We start from the raw sequence: 16,814 nt of genomic DNA on the forward strand, positions 1-16,814 counted from the left end.
CATACCTGTGTCATCATGACTAAGAAAGGCAACTGTCACAGACTATTTACTAGATCATGAAAAAAATATATATTTTACATATATACATGCTGCAGACAGCCAGCTGTTAACCCTTTAATGCCTGCACCATTGAGAAATCATAAGCAAATTGCATGCAGACTCATCTCTTAGTCACTACTCCAGCCATGAAAGGGTTGGCTGGGCGGTAGATGTTCTATGCTAATCTCCAGCCTGTGATTGGTCAGCCCAGGCAGTGATGTTGAGGTGGAACTAGTGGAAACTACACAAGCCATTTGCACCTGCGTAACGCTCTAGTGTTTGTGGCATCTTCCAGGAGACACTGCAGCACTGACCCATCCCCTCCCTCCCTCTCCCCCTGTTCCCAGAAGCTTCCCATAGAGACAACTGCAACAGATACAGCCCACCATGGCTGCTAATCCTGGGAATGTCAGCAGATGGCTGGAAGGTGATGTCGCTGCTCAGATGTTTCCACAGGAGGAGGGAGATTCTGCAGGAAACAGCGCCTGGGGCTCTCTGGACCAGAAAGGGGGGACCAGCAGAGCTCAGCAGGCAGAGCATCCCCCTGTTGCCATGGGGACCACATCCACAGGTATGCAGGGTACCACACCAGACCCCCCTCCTACCTCCGCTGCACTGTATACAGGTAGAAATAGCAAGTGCATCATTGGATATTGTTGCTACAGTAGTTCTTGTCTGTTGTATTTGTAAACAATCATTCCCCTGATGGGTAAAGCGCTGCAGAATGTATCAGCGCTATATAAATAAAGATTATTATTATTATTTCTTAAAATATTTGCAATTTTCTATTTGTTTATGAAATACTTATACACAAGCTTTGATTAGAATAGGATGCTGCCCTCCCTCCTGCCCATCCTCCATAGTTGCACTTTTAAAAATATTTCTGTAACACTTGCAGATGGACAACATTGTTTCCAGTGCTCAATAGTTGGGAGTGTGAACTCATTTGTATCTCTTTGGCCCCCTCCCCATGAAGAGCTCTCAATAGCTGAGCATGAAAAGTGATTGGTAACAAGATTTTTGATGACAGATAATAGACTCTTGTAGTGGATGCTGTATCTTCAATTTAACAAGTGTAATGCTTGAGAGGAGTTCATAATGCAAGTAGCAGTTCATAATGCTTAGTAGCAGATGTGATGGATGTATTACCCCTATTCTGCTTGCAGGAGTTGCACTTGAAAAGTACTTGCTATCCACATTTTCAATGGGGACTGGTGCCAACATTGCAACATGACTTAAATTTTTGCTACATTGGATCTTGAGACATCACAACCAGTTGGGTTGAAGTACTTGAGGGATTTAGCTATGAAAATAACTAATGTATTTACCCCTCCCTTGTATGATTTATTGTACATGAAAAGTAGTTGGCATTCGTATGATTAAATATGGAGTGGTGATAATGTTGCATGTAACCTAGAGATGCAAATAAAAGCGTAAGTAATGCAGCAGGCTTTGCAATTATTGCAATATCATTCCTTCATCTGTATAGAGTTCTATCTGAAGATTCTCAAAACTTGAAATATGCAGTGAAACAAGTACCTGGGGGCAGATATTTCCCTGGGATTATTGTCAGCAGTTCTACTACTATAGTTTGCTTGCATACATGTATTGAATTTTTAAGCAAATGTAGAATTTGATAGGCCCTGCACATACTATTGTCATGGGTTCTCTTTATAACAGGAGCCATTGTGCTGTCACTAATCTGTTTTCAAAAGATCCAAAATCCTTAAAGGCTGTTTGGCTCTGTCCAGGTTCTAGTAGTTTTGACAGCAAGAATAACGATGCACACTGCGCTATCCTAGCTGTAAGAAAAAAAGAGAGATGGCCGGCTTTAGCTTAACATGTAAATGTGAACAGGGCCATAGAATTTAGTTTTATTATCCCTTTATACTGACTATTTAGTTTGAAGTGTTCACTGCCAAAAATCTCAGTACATCACAGTTGCTGCAAAACACTGCCTGTCAAACTGTCACAGTCATTGTCTTTGAACTGTCACTCCTATAACGCACATAATTTTAGTAATTTAGTTACAAAAAGCATATAGACGTTGATGTTCAGGAAAAATACAAATGATTAGAACAGTGTCACTGAACTATTTATATATATATATAGACTGTGGCATGCTGTGCTACTGGGGGGAGGGGGGGGGGATTGAAAGTATAGATGGGGTGCATTTTCAGTATAACCTTAAGGAGGTATTCCGGGCATTTAACTATCTTCAGGATAGGTTGTAGTTGATTGGCGGGGGTCTACCGCTTAGGATCCCCGTCAATCTGCTGTCAAGGCCAGATGTCCGCATCAGTTATCAGTGCTGGAAGTGTAAAATATGGCTTCATTCCCATTGAAATCAATGGGAGTGATGTCTTGTATTACACTTCTGGCTCTGACTGCAATGAGAAATATAATAATAATGATGATACCCAGAATACCCCTATTAAACAACCTGTATCCATATGCTCTGTTGAGCATATGCATACTCAGCCTGGAGATGCTTGGGCCTGGAAATAATTCCGAGGAAATGGTAAACAGCATCAATAAACAGAAGTTTAGCTAGGTCTTCCTGCACTGGGGTAAAGATACAGTTTGCCTCCACCCCCCTTTCCCTGACTAATTAATGAATTAATGTAAGGAAATGTAAGGAAACTTTAAATTCCGTTTGCTCCTGCATTGTGGAGTCCAGATGTGGACTGCTGTTTACCTGCAAAATCATGCAGCCATTTAACAATCAATCGGAAACCACACCGTATCTTGGCACAGTTCTTGGCTATATGTGCCACTCTATGGCCCCACTCAAAGCCCAGGGGTGTAGCTAAAGGCTCACAGACCGTGTTGCAAAAATTCAGTTTGTGGGCCCACTGCACAACCTCTTTTCATGGCTCCTGGTGACATCTCATCTATAACTTTCCACTACATCACTGGGTCTCTTAGGCTGTTCACACAGGGTAAATTTAAATAAAAACCCACATCAGCAATCCACGTGGCTGTCACTGATTTCTGACAATGGTTTACATTTGTTAAAGTCGCAGATCCACAGGTAGATTTAGCACAGTCAATGAGAAACCTTTCAATGCAAATTTTGTTTTTAAATGCAGAATCCATGTTAAACAGTGACATGTCACTACTCTTTTTTCAGCGCATGGATTTCAAGTTTGGGGACAGAAAAAAATTCACATTGTGTACACTACAGTGCAGCTAATGAAAGGCTTCAGATGCTGATTTCACTGTTGATTTCACTTCAAATCCACAGTGAAAAACACCATGTGATCATGGTCTTAAGTTAAGCACTAGCAGCTAGGGGTGATGCTAGAGTCTTAAGAGATCAAGGCACAAGCCTCAAGAGTTATGAACCCCTCCTTCTCCCACACAGTAATAATCCCCCTTTGTGCTTCCTCCATAATGATAGTGTCCTCCTATGTGCCACTGCAGAGTGAGGGTGTCTACCTATGTGCCCCCCCCCCCCATAGTAATAATATCCTCCTTTGTGCACCCACAAAGTGTTAGATTTTTCTTAACTGCTTGCGCAGATCCACATTTTTGCACCATATAAAAACTGCAAAAAACTCCTCCGACAGCAGTACAGCCTGGAGTCTGACTCCTCCCATACATGTAACTGATCACATGCTCATGACATCATCAAAGGTACTTTATCCCTTAAAATATCTCTTCCTCTGCTTTCTTGCACGAAGCTGCTAAATGCCTCCTTTGACTGTAGGCAGGTCCAGTGCCCCTTCTTCTCATTACATCCAGGGCACTTGCCTCTCCTGCCCCCCTTCCTCAGCTACACCCCTGCATTACGTTTGTGAATTATTCCATATAAAATAGACCCCAGTGGTAAGTGGCCAGCTCCAAGGCCAGCTCCAAGTGGGATTGTCTTCTGCTGGATTTTTGGGACCTGTTATTGTGGTAGACGTTAGGCTCACCAAAAGATGATCTGGTACACTGATAGGCAGAGGCATAACTTGAAGCTACTTGGCCCCAATGCAAAACCTGTAACAGGGCCCCCAACTATAGTGTTTTATTCATACTACTGGGCTCCCTATATGGAGAAGAGAGGCCTTATGGGCCCCCTAAGGCTCCTGGGCCTGGGTGCAACCGCATCCCTTGCATCCCCTATAGTTACGCCAGTGCTGGTAGGCAATGTTAGAGAACATTCCTCTGTTCCAGACCCTGCTCTGCTAAACAGAATGGAAGGCAACTATAAAGAGCATGTTTGCGAGTATACAGTTTGTCAGTGCACTATTTGGACAGCCCATTAACTTCAAAGGATGTCTTGTGCTGCTTCATTTACTACAGAGGAAATTAGAACTTTCTCGCTGCATTACCCAGCAATAACAGCTGATTGCCAGGGGATCCAGAAGCAGAAACCCACCAGGATCAGCTCATCCTTATTATATATTGAGGATGTCCAAACTGGACATCTCAATTAAAGAGGACCTGTCACTACTCCTGACATGTCTGTTTTCGAAAAATAAATTCTATTCTTCCTGAAATAACAAATCTGGACAACTCCTGTACCTTGTGCCCTTCTTTTGTTTTATATCTCCTAGAAAATTATGAGTAAATTGACAACAGGGTGTCACACTCTGATAAGTACTATCCAATCAGTGCTGTCAGTATAAGACTGTATAGAGGGTCACTGAGGTGGTAACACCCAGTTGTCAATTTATTCATAAATATTTAGGAGGATTAACAGAGGAATACACATTTATAAGAACAGATGCTCCTGAATTGTTATTTCATGTGTAATACAATTATTTACTAAGGCAGTTATGTCAGGAAAGGTGGCAGGTCCTTTTTAAAGGGGTTGTCGGGTTATTGGACATCCCCTTTTCAATAGCATTGCCTGCATTAAAATAACAAAATGTCAGTTTGCCATTTAATGCAGGCAGTGCTGAAGAAAAGGGGTTGTCCAGGAACCGAGCAACCCCTTTAAGTATGGGCTGACATATTCAGATAATGTTGCAGCAGAATGATTGGCCACTACTGAAGTGTACTAAAAACATGCTCATACAATACTAGAACTACATCCAATTATACTGCTGTGTATCTGGAATTTACTTTGTACTTTTTGTTTTGTTATTCTTTTTAAAAAGTTCTATGAAACTGCTGAGTCGGGACAGTGGAAAAATACACATATAAACTGCAGGGATTGAGCATGCCAGAGCTGAAAATAGTGTGTCATGTCCTATAACTCCCAAGTCTCTATGGTGCATAGTGTGAAAAGGCTTTTAAAATTGCGTTCACTATCAGGTCAGATTAACTGAGACATCAGTCAGAATGCAACAAAACTGGTGCATGTGAAGCCAATCTGAAGGTTGTCTTTACAGTATGGGGCCCTTAAACAAAGCCTTTGGTTGCCTGTTGGGGAACGGCACCCAATTTATTTCTTTGTCATTTTAGCAATAGGTCATGTATACAACACCTCAGTAGTTGTATGGTATGGCTGGATTTTTCAAAAAGCACACAAGGCCCATCGTAATCCTTAACAAGCCCGCTAATCTACAATTTGCCATGTATAACATGGGTATGTTCTTATGTGCTAAAGGGGTCTTTGGGACTTCTTAGGGACCAGGGCCGATGTGCAACGGCTACCTCTGCACACCCTATAGCTACATACCAGCTACGTATCAGACTTGTGGAGAAAGGGACGCTCAATCTCGGGAACAGTGCTGTATAGATGTAACTCAACTCAATACTTTAATATACACAAAGTAGTTCTAATAGAATAATATTTCCTGGTGGGATTGCCCTATACTTCCTCCAACGTAACATGAGAACAGAGAGTCTTTGCCTGTATTTGATATGTTTTTTTAAAGGCTTTGTTTATACCATATTTGTGCTCTTTGTCAGATGTATACATATACTGCATAAAATGGGGTGCTACTGTATATGAAAATATATACCTACCGATCACTGCATTGGGAATACCTACTAAATAACGGGTTGGCCCATCTTTATAGACGATTATGGCTTTCAGATGTCACGGAACAGATTCCACAAGGTGGTGAATGTCCTCCATACTAAACTTGGTTGATGCCCGATGCAGCAACTCCATCAGTTGGTGCACATTTTGTAGATAAGTGGGGAGCTGATCTTACAGCCATTTTCAGCATATCCCAAACATGTCTAATGGGGTTACAGTCTGGTCAGTTTGGGGGCCAAGGCAATGTAAATTTTTGGTTCCTTCAGCCACTCCCTAGTGAGCCCCTGTTGTGTAATTCTGGTTCTGACTCCTGTGCTTCCTTACCTCTCTCTGTTTACTGGACTTTGTTATTGCCTGCTGTCTGCCCTGACATTCCGATTGGACCTTGTTATTGCTACAGTGCCGCCAGTCCTAACCTTTGCTACTCTTCCATATTGGACTGCCTCAGCCCAGTGTATGGTCAGTTGTCACAAAACTGGAATTATCTGTGTATGTGTGTAATGGCTTGATAACCCCGTAGCACAGCCGGTATGCTGCTTTGAGGGGTTAAGCATGAAAATTGCAGTTCCCCAGGTGCTGGCACCTCAAGTGCTCACAAGCAAAGCGTTTCAAGTATTTTTAATGGTGTTTGTTACAAGCATTTTTGAAGGCTTTTTCTCTTTCTGCTTTCTTTCTGCTATAATGTCTGCTAGACTATCACAGATGCCCATAACACTAGCCCCCATTACCACTACTGTTTGGTTATTGGGGGTTGGGGGGCAGTGCCAGTCCCACTTCTGTCACTCCCTATCATTTTACTGCATTACAGTTTGTAGCATCTAGTTCTTGTAATTGTGGTGGTCAATGTTCATTGACTATTTGTCCTTGAACACTTCCGATCTTGATTTAAACTGCGTTGTATGCAGATGGCTAACATTTCACGCAAGGTCAGAGACTATCTGAAATGTCCCTATTTTAAAATTTTTCAATTTACAGTCATGAGAAAAACTATGTACGCCCTCTTTGAATTCTGGGGTTTTACTTATAAGGACATAAAATAAAAAACATCTGGTCCTTAGAAGGTCATTTCTGCGTCACAATGTTATCCCTATGGGGCTTGAATTACGCACCTGTTAAAATCTGAACATCTTTACTTCAAAACTGCAAGATTAAATTTGGCAGCCGAAAAGCTTTCTGCTGTGGAATTATTGTGGATTTCTAACATACAGGAGATGTAATTCTGCAATAAAAATTTGCAAGAAATTCCACGCTTCGCGTAATGCATTCTGCAGTTTAAAATGCAGCAAAATCTGCACCAATTGACAAAATCCACATCTGCGTTGTGTCCTGCGGACAATCCTGTCCCGTGTGAAAGATCCCTAAGGCCTCATGTCCACGGGGAAAATCAGGCCCGCTACGGATTCTCTATGGAGAATCCGCAGCGGGTGCCTCCTACCCCGCGGACATGAGGGCTGAAAATAAGAATTACTCACCTCTCCGGACGCTCCAGATCTTCCCTTCTTTGTGGCATGATCTTCTCTCCGTCGCAGCCGGACCTTTTTTCTTCGGCCCAGCGGATGTGCACATCCGCCGGGCCGAAGAAAGAAGATACGGCAAGGAAGAAGGGAAGACCCGTACCGTCCGGAGCAGGTGAGTTTAATTCAGGCGCGGGTCTCCCGTGAATCTGGACGGCTTCCATAGGCTTCAATAGAAGCCTGCGGGAGCCGTCTCCACGGAAGACCCGCACGAAAATGGAGCATGTCCGGATTTTTTCCTGCACGCGGGACCCGCGCCTGCAGGGAAAAATGACATCTGCAGGTATTTAACTACCTGCGGGTGTCTAATGCATCCCTATGGGGCGCGGATCCGCGTGCAGGAAAAACGCTGCAGATTTTAATTCTTATTTTGCCCGTGGACATGAGGCCTTAAGGTCCTGCCACAACATTTCAATTGGGTTGAGGTCTGGTCTTTGTGCCATTGTAACAACTTGATTCTTTTCAGCTTTTTCTAAGCCGGCTATACATGGCCAGATTTGCATTGCGGAATCCGTAGCGGGCGTTCGCCTCTAGATTCTGCAGCAAATACCGCCCATAGCATGCTATGGAAAAGCATTTTTTCCTCGTGGAGAAAAAATCAAAGCATGCTTTATTTAAGTTCGGATTCTACACGGACGGCTTCCATTGAGGCTAATGGAAGCCGTCCAACCCGCGGCTCTTTTGCAATGACATTGCGGAAAGGTCGTGGGCACCCGCCTTGTCGCCTACCAACGATGTGGGAAAAACAGGATTTTAAAAAATACAAAAAACTGTACTGTGCATCTCCTAGAGCTAGCCGTGCGGATCATCCGCAATGCAGAAGAAGAATGTCAGGTACGTGAGGAATCCGACCTGGTCGTGTGCAGCCGGCCTAAGGTAGATTTGCTGATGTGCTTGACATGATTGTCCTGTTGCATGACCCAGTTTTGGCTAAGCTTTAGCTTTTGGATACACTGCCTCACATTTGACTCTAGAATACTTTGGTATACAGAGGAATTCATGGTCAACTCCCCTCCACCACCGTGCTTGATAGTTGGTAAGAGGTGCTTGTGCTGCTATGCTGTTTGATTTTCGTCAAACATCGTCAAATTTTCTGGGACATTCACTCCTGGGAAGATTATCAACTGCCTTGAATGTTTTCCACTTGTGAATAATCTTTCTCACTGTGGAATGACGGACTCCAAATTGTTTAGAAATAGCAGCTAGAATTGATTCTCTATTGCTGATGTCTTTCCTCCCTGGCGTTGTGTTAACACTTGCCTGTATGCTCCAGAGCAGCAAACTGCCAAAACTTCTACTTTTTATAGAGGTGATATAGCTTTGAAATACACACCTAAGAGTTCCTTCGCACGAACATATTGTTACATACAGTGTATTCCGCATGCGCATTTTGCACACAGAATACGCTGTATCAATCTGCCATAGGTTCCCATGCTACCAATCACGCACGTTGCGTGAAATACACACACAATAAGGGCTCAGTCACACGGGCGCATTGGCACCCATACACCGGTGCCGATGCGCCCGTGTGACTGACAGTTAGAAGACGGCTGTACCTGAAGACGGACGTCTCTCTCCAGCGCTGATGAAAGAACACATGACCGGCAATGAAGCCGGTCACATGTTCTTCCTCCCGGCGCTGCAGAGAGACGGCCGTCTTCAGGTACGGCCATCTGCTGGCTGCAGTAACACGGGTGCCGATGCGCCCGTATGACTGAGCCCTAAAGATCGCAGCATGTTCTATCCTGGCACGTATTACACATGCATACATACAAAGATAGTGTACTTCCTGAGTGCCACGCGACTGTTACATGTGGGTGGCATGCAGCAAATTACACTTGTGTGCAGCCGCCCTAAAGCATAGCTTAATCTGTCGCTGCAAATTTACACTCCATAATCCGCATGTATACATGCAGATTTTGGTGCAGAATTTTCTGCATCTTTAGGGCTTCTACCCACTAGCATTTTTTTTAAAACTCTGCAATATAGCTGCATTTTTTTCAATTGAACTTTCTAATGTTGAAATCGCATCGCACACAAATCGCAAAAGCACAAACTTGCTAATTTTGTGCGATGCAATTTTAACATTCGAAAGTCCCATTGAATGAAAAAAACGCAGTGATATTGCAGCGTTAAAAAAAACAACTCTAGTAGGTAGAAGCCCTTAGGTGCGTATTGTGGAAATATTCCACCCTAAGGGTGTACTTTATTTTTCACACACTGCTTCTGTATTTTAGTAGGATAGCTCATCAATAGTTGATCGGCTGGGGTTCGTTGCTCAGGACCCTGACCAATCAGCTGAGCGGGCGCATGCTGTCAGCACCGCAAATACACAGAGGTCAGAGCGGAAACAGCAGAAGTCTCCGCACTGACCTCTGTGTAGTGGCCGGCGCTTGTAACTGCAGGCACAGCTCTCATTGAAATCAACACAAGTTCATCAATAGTATTCCCTAGAGAAAAGCAAAGGCGGCCTCTTGCCCATAGCTACCAATTATGTTGTATTGTAGATTTTATTCTGTATTAATCTGCTTTAGGTTTCCCACACACTTGCATTTTTTAACGCTGTGATATCACTGCGTTTTTTTAATGCAAATGTCAATGGGAGTTTCTAATGTTAAAAATGCATCGCACAAAAATTGCAAAGCACAAACTTGCGATGCGTTTTTAACATTAGAAAGTCCCATTGACAATCTCGTTAAAAAAACGCAACGATATCGCAGCGTTTAAAAAAACGCAAATGGGTAAGAGCCCTTAGGAAAATGAAAACTACAATTTCATTGGTGGCTATGGCTGACTTCAACAGTTTTCTTTGCACTAGTTTTAGCGGAATTACTGAATCAGTCAACACTGTGCACATTATATAGTTTGTATGAAATTCATGCCACGGTTTCTACCATTCGTTTATCTCTTTTTACCACTCATATGCAGTTTCTGTACTACATAATAATAATCCTTATTATATAGCGCCAATATGTTCTGCAGCACCTTACAAATCGGGGAAACATACAAAAAATTAGCCGGTAAAACCAACGCACATTTTGAACAATTGGTGTGAGGGCCCTGCTCGCAAGAAGTATACATATAGGGTGCTATACACATACATATAGCTGGGTGAGTTGTTCACCAGCCACGTTTGTGAATAAATAGATAAGAGGTGCAATGTGGTATGTGGAGGATGTAGTGGGAAGAAGGGGCTCAGGTTTCCAAGGGAGAGTGTAGAGGCAGGGAAGAGTTTACATTAGGGAATATGGTAGGCCTTCCTAAAAAGATGTGTTTTTTTAGAGCACAATTAAAGTTGTGGGAGTTTTAAATTAACCTGATTCTCTGGGGTAGCGCATTCTAGAGAACTGATGTGGCTCTGGAGAAATCGTGGAGGCTGGAGTGGGAGTTTTGGATTGGAGAGGAATTTAGTCTAAGGTCCTTAGCAGAGCGGAGAGCACGGTTAGGGCAGTGGTCAAAGAGGAGGGAGGAGATATAAGGTGGCGCAGCATTGTGGAGGGCCTTATGGGTGAGAGTGCTGACTTCAAATTGTAGTCTATATTTGACAGGCAACCAGTGCAGTGGCTGGCACAGGGTGGAGGCATCAGTGTAGCAACTTTAGAAAAAGATGAGCCTAACTATTGCATTTAGGATAGACTAAAGAGGGGAGAATTTAGTGCGGGGAAGACTGATCAGTAGCGTGTTTCAGTCATCAGTGGATAAGAGCGACAATAAGAGCTCTCTCATACAAACGTTCTCCGGGAATGTATCTTCCACGTGGGGAGCAGGACAAATCCCCATACATTATCTTGGCATGTGCGTGCGAATATATGCTCCTAGATAGAGCATAATATGTAAGAGAAACCAAGTAATCTTGTAGATATGATACCTTTTAATGGCTAACAAAAATAAAAATATATGTTATAGCAAGCTTTCGAACCTACTTAGGGTTCTTCCTCAGACATAATGGAACAGATCTGGTGATGCATTTATATAAATACATATACACATGATTACATGAACGGGCACATACATGGTGTGATTAATTTGCACTTAAAAAGAATTCCAGAACAGGATAAGAAGGCACAGATATGGTGTGATTAATTAGCACTTAGATAAATACCAGAAAGGGATGAGCAGAACAGTAAATACTTAATTAGTCCACTGACTAACAATGTCTCTAAATTGATGATAAGGGGTCACCAGGCCAGCATATTACCCCTGCTGTAGGTTTCTCATATTCTCATATCCTCCACTGATAAAAATGAAATAAATCTCAGAGGTGAATTTTTGTGATAGTATCCACTTGTACTCCCAAATTCCCTTATAAACTTGTACTCCCAAATTCTTCTGTGGTATTGGGATTTAAAATTGCCTTTAAGCATAATAACTTTCATATGTTGTATGTTGTGTCCGTGACTAGAAAAATGCTTTGCGACTCGTAATTCTGTCTTTCTCTCTTTAATTATTTGGCAATGAGATCTCATCCTGGCTTTAATTTTTTTGTCATGTTTCCCAAAAATAAAAGGCACCAACATTTACTGCACAGGATCAGGTACACAACATTGGTCATGGAACATGTGAATGTCCCCGGGATCTTATAGTCCTGCCGTGTGTTGGGGATTTGTATGCGCTCTCTATGGTCTGTACATGTGAGCAGGTCTTGCAACTCCTTACATTGCAGGGACAAGTTCCTTTTTGTGTGTCAGAGGGCAATGCACTCCTGATTATAATGTTCCTCAAATTTGAAGGTTGCCTGTAACCCAGAAGGGGAGGGTCCGGGAATATGGTTTTCAGATGGTCATCCTTGTGTAGGGTATGATAGAGTTTCTTTGCGGTTTTCCTTAAAGGGGTTGTCTCGCGAAGGCAAGTGGGGTTATACACTTCTGTATGGCCATATTAATGCACTTTGTAATATACATCGTGCATTAAATATGAGCCATACAGAAGTTATTCACTGACCTTCCCTGCGCTGGCGTCCCCGTCTCCATGGCTCCGTCTAATTTCAGCGTCTAATCTCCCGATTAGACGCGCTTGCGCAGAAGTGTCTTCTGGCTTCTGTTCGTCCGGCACGAGCGGTGTTCTGGCTCTGCCCCCTTCTACGCGTCATCGCGTAGCTCCGCCCCGTCACATGTGCCAATTCCAGCCAATCAGGAGGCTGGAATCGGCACACGTGATGGGGCGGAGCTACGCGATGACGCGTAGAAGGGGGCGGAGCCAGAACACCGCTCGTGCCGGACCGAACAGAAGCCAGAAGACCCTTCTGCGCAAGCGCGTCTAATCGGGAGATTAGACGCTGAAATTAGACGGAGCCATGGAGACGGGGACGCCAGCACAGGGAAGGTAAGTGAATAACTTCTGTATGGCTCATATTTAATGCACGATGTATATTACAAAGTGCATTAATATGGCCATACAGAAGTGTATAACCCCACTTGCTTTCCCGAGACAACCCCTTTAATACCTCTAGCTGTGAATTATAGGTCACTACTAGAGGTACATGACCGTTTTCTTCCTTCTCTGTGTATTGGAGCAGTTGATTTTTGGGTATCCTGGTGGCTCTGGTGATTTGGTCATCAATTGAGGTGGGATGGTAGCCCTGATTTAAAAATGTCTTTTTGAGATTGTGTAAATGTTCCTTCTGTCTGTTGGGTTGGAGCAGATCCAGTTGTATCTGATGGCCTGGCTGTAGACAATGGACTTTTTGATGTGTTTAGGATGGGAACTGTCCCATCTGATGTATGTGGGCCGATCAATCGGTTTTCGGTATAGGGATGCCTGAGTTGAGTATTGAGTTGTTTGAAATTTCTATGGTGGTGAGCATATCGCATTCTTTTTTGCATGTGCATTTTGTGCGTTGTGTGTGAGAGGCATCGTTGAAAGTAATGTAAAGTTAGTTGCTGCGCATTACATGCACAAAACCTACGTGCATAATGCACTGTAAAAAACGCTTGTGTGAAAGAGCCCTAAGAGTTTTTGCTGTTTCAGCAGTGAAGAAAGGGTGAATTAGGGAGATGTTTTTGAGACACAGGTGACATCAGCGAGGAAGGGACTCAATGTGGAAAGTGAAGGAATTGTCAGAATCAAATATGACCCAGAGACAGCGGTTGTACTACTGAAGACGTATGGTGGTACCACAGATTATGATGCAGATATCAGGTTTAAGACTGTTGGTAGATGGTGTAAACTCAGCTAAGTTCTGTTGTTGAGAGATTCAGTTTTAGATAGAGAAACCACATATTGTTAGAAACAGCAGACAGACAATCAATGGTGTTTTGTAGAAGCAGAGGTGTAATGTCAGAAGAAGAAATATATAATTGGGTATTGTCAGCATAAAGATGGTATTAAAACACAAATATACTTTTAGTTTGCCCAATAGGGGCCATGTAGATGGAAAAGAGGAGAGGACCATGGATCGAGCCCTAAAGAACCCCAACAGCAAGGGAAGAGAAGAAGTAGAGCTGGCAAATAATACACTGAACGAGCAGGAGGAAAACCATGAAAATGCAGCATCCTTAGAATCAATAGAGTGGAGCATATTGAGGAGAATTTGGTAATATATGGTATCATATGCCGCAGAGAGATCCCAAAGGATCAGTAAAGAGAGGTCGCCATTTGATTTCGCCACGAGAAGATCATTTGACACTTCAGTAAGAGTGGTTCCTCTAGAGTATAGAGAATGAAAACCAGACTGTAAGGGATCAAGGAGAGAGTTATCTGAGAGTTAGCTTATTAAGTGAGAGTAGACTAGGCATTCCAGGAGTTTGGAGATGTATGGGAGATCAGAGATGGGTTGGTAGTTAGCAGCACAAATTGAGTCAAGAGATGGTTTCTTTAGTAATGGGGATATGATAGCATGTTTAACCCTTTCCAATCCACTGTCTGACATCTAAAGACATTCTGATGTCGGAAGACGTCCGGCAGGGTATTCTTACTGTAGATTACTGGGCGCTCTGTTGTCTGGGGCCTTTCCAGCATGTCATATACCACAGTACTAGCTCTAGCCAGCAAATGGTGCCATTGTATAATGGCAGAAAGAGAAAACCCCCTAGGAAACCCTGAATCCAAAATTGGATTGCAATGGGTTAAAGGAGGTGAAAAAGAGGCTGAATATTATTGTGTGCTGATCGATGGCAGCTGGGGAGAGACACTTAAGGAGGTGAGAGAGAATAGGATCACTAATATAGGTAGTAAGGCAAGATGAAAAGTGTAGTCTGGAGACTTCTGTTGTTGGGTCAAATGCTGAGAGTGCACTAGAAGGGGGACAGAAGAGAGGGGGATGAAAGCTAATCGGGGATTGGGAAGTCCTTTCCTGATAGATGCTGTCAATTTTCTCTTTGAAATAAGCCGCCAGATCTTCAGCACTGAGATCAGTCATAGGTGAAGTATGCTTGTTTGGTATGGCGAAGGACAAAATTGTATATTCTGAGAATTAATTTTTATAGGAGGAAATCTGCAAACATTTGCAATTTTCTCCATATGCGTTCGGCACATCTAGGACACCGCTGAAGAAAACAGGTTTTAGGCTTGAGCCACGGTTGCCATGGTCTTACCGGGAAGGTCAGAGCATGATGGGGGTGCCAACTCATTTAGTGTGGTTTTAAGAGTTTTATTGTAATGCTCAGCAGCCAAATCGAGACAAGAGAAGGAAGAGATTGGGGACAGGAAGCTGGGTGTCTGAAAAGGAGTCTGAAAACTGCTGGGTGTAAACGGACTGTATATTTCTGCATAAGCGGTAGTTAAGAGTGTCCCTAGAAAGACGAGAATATTTGACAGTAAATGAGAGGAAGTTGTGATCAGAGAGAGGGAGAGAGAAGATTGTTCAGATAGGGACAGAACAAAGACAGAGGAAAACCAAATCAAACATATTGCCATCTTTGTGCTTAGGGGAAACTGTAAGCTGGGAGAGGCCTAGGGAGGAAGTCATTGATAGGAGCTGAGATGCAAACGGGAATACTGGTATGGTGAGCGCTAATTTTATTGTGGGCGATTAATTGTGATTTGCTTTCTCTTTTTGTTTGAGTTCGGACGCCAGTGCTCTTGGGCACAATTTGTAGTAGTGAATGGTGAGGTGCTGAATAACACACGGAGCCAGATATTTTGTTTAACTTGCTGTAACACAGTATCATTATTGTTAAAAAAGCAGGGAGATTAGGCAATTCTCTTCAACACACTCAGTGACTAATAAATGATACACCATTTGCAATATTGAAGACACCTGTGTCTAACACATTTATATACTAGTAAGTTACTCTGGATTTCTTTTCTCTATCTCTCTCCATATTTACATCTCTTTATTTCTTTATCTCCCTCTATTCATATTTACTGTCAAATCTGTGTCTCTTTCTCTGTTACTCACTGTTTCTCTGATTTTTCTCTTTCTTCTTTTGTCTCACTCTTTTTCTTGCTCCTATTTGTTCTGCTCTCTCTAAAACTGCTGCTCTCACTGCCACTTCTCTATCCTGCCTGACACTCTCTTTTGCTCATGCTTCTCTTTTACTCTCTCTTTTTTTTCTGTTTTGCCTCCTGCGACCGTTGCTATTTATCGCCTCTGTCACCTGACCAGTTTGTCTGCAGCCAATCACAACCTATCTGGTTGCTAGGCTACCTGCATCACCTGAGTCTCTACATATTTTTTCTATCTTGTGCAGCTGGATAAAAACAACTAACTGGTTGCTAGGTTACCTGTATCAGCTGTGTAAAATGACTCAGATTAACCCCTAGGGTCAATTGTTATATTACCGGTCCCCATAACTAAACAGCACTATTTAGTGCCTTTTTCCAGGCTACTACATCGGGTTGTCAATAGAGAAGTTAAAGTCACACAGGATGCGAGTTAAAATCTCAAAGGATAAGAAGTGGGGGAGCCAGGCAGCAAAATGATCCAAGAATGGGCTGAGAGGGCTTGGAGGATGGTAGATTACCGCCACTTGCAAGGTGTGGACCTCAAATGAGCAGAATGCAAGAAAGTGTACCATAGGGATGACCTGGAAGGTACATTATGAAGAGAGAAGAAAGTATACTCCTCCACCAAGCCTGCTCTCAGGTATGGAAGAAGACAGATCAGTGAGGGAAGCAGTGTTAGACTCTTGAATCTATGTCTCAGAGTTTTAGAGTTCACATTTAAAGAAGACAGGAGAGAGTGTACAGCAAATATTTAGTTTTTTAGTGGGGCAGATAAGAAGATAAAGCTAGGGGAAACAGAAGGCGGACTGGGGTTAGGAGAGATGTCCCCTGAAGCTAGTAGGAGGAGGATAGAGAGGGTGAGCAGATGGTTGAGAGATTTGCGCAAGCAACTTTTATGTTTAATACTAAAGTCAAATGGTTTGAGGTGGTTAGGAAAGTGAAGACTGCCTGTG

The 16,814-nt window shown here is 43.0% G+C and overlaps 1 protein-coding gene across 1 annotated transcript in view; it reads left to right on the forward strand.

Annotated features, from left to right (window-relative positions):
* Nucleotides 1-390: 390 nt before the first annotated feature.
* RTN1 (reticulon 1) overlaps nt 391-16,814 on the forward strand; it is a 204,474-nt gene continuing 188,050 nt past the window's right edge. The window contains exon 1 of the mRNA XM_066608217.1: nt 391-610. Coding sequence (XP_066464314.1) covers nt 427-610 — 184 coding nt within the window. The 5' untranslated portion in view covers nt 391-426. The remainder of the gene's footprint in view (nt 611-16,814) is intronic.

This window comes from Eleutherodactylus coqui, chromosome 6 (assembly GCF_035609145.1).
Source record: "Eleutherodactylus coqui strain aEleCoq1 chromosome 6, aEleCoq1.hap1, whole genome shotgun sequence".
In the NCBI taxonomy this organism is placed as follows: Eukaryota; Metazoa; Chordata; class Amphibia; order Anura; family Eleutherodactylidae; genus Eleutherodactylus; species Eleutherodactylus coqui.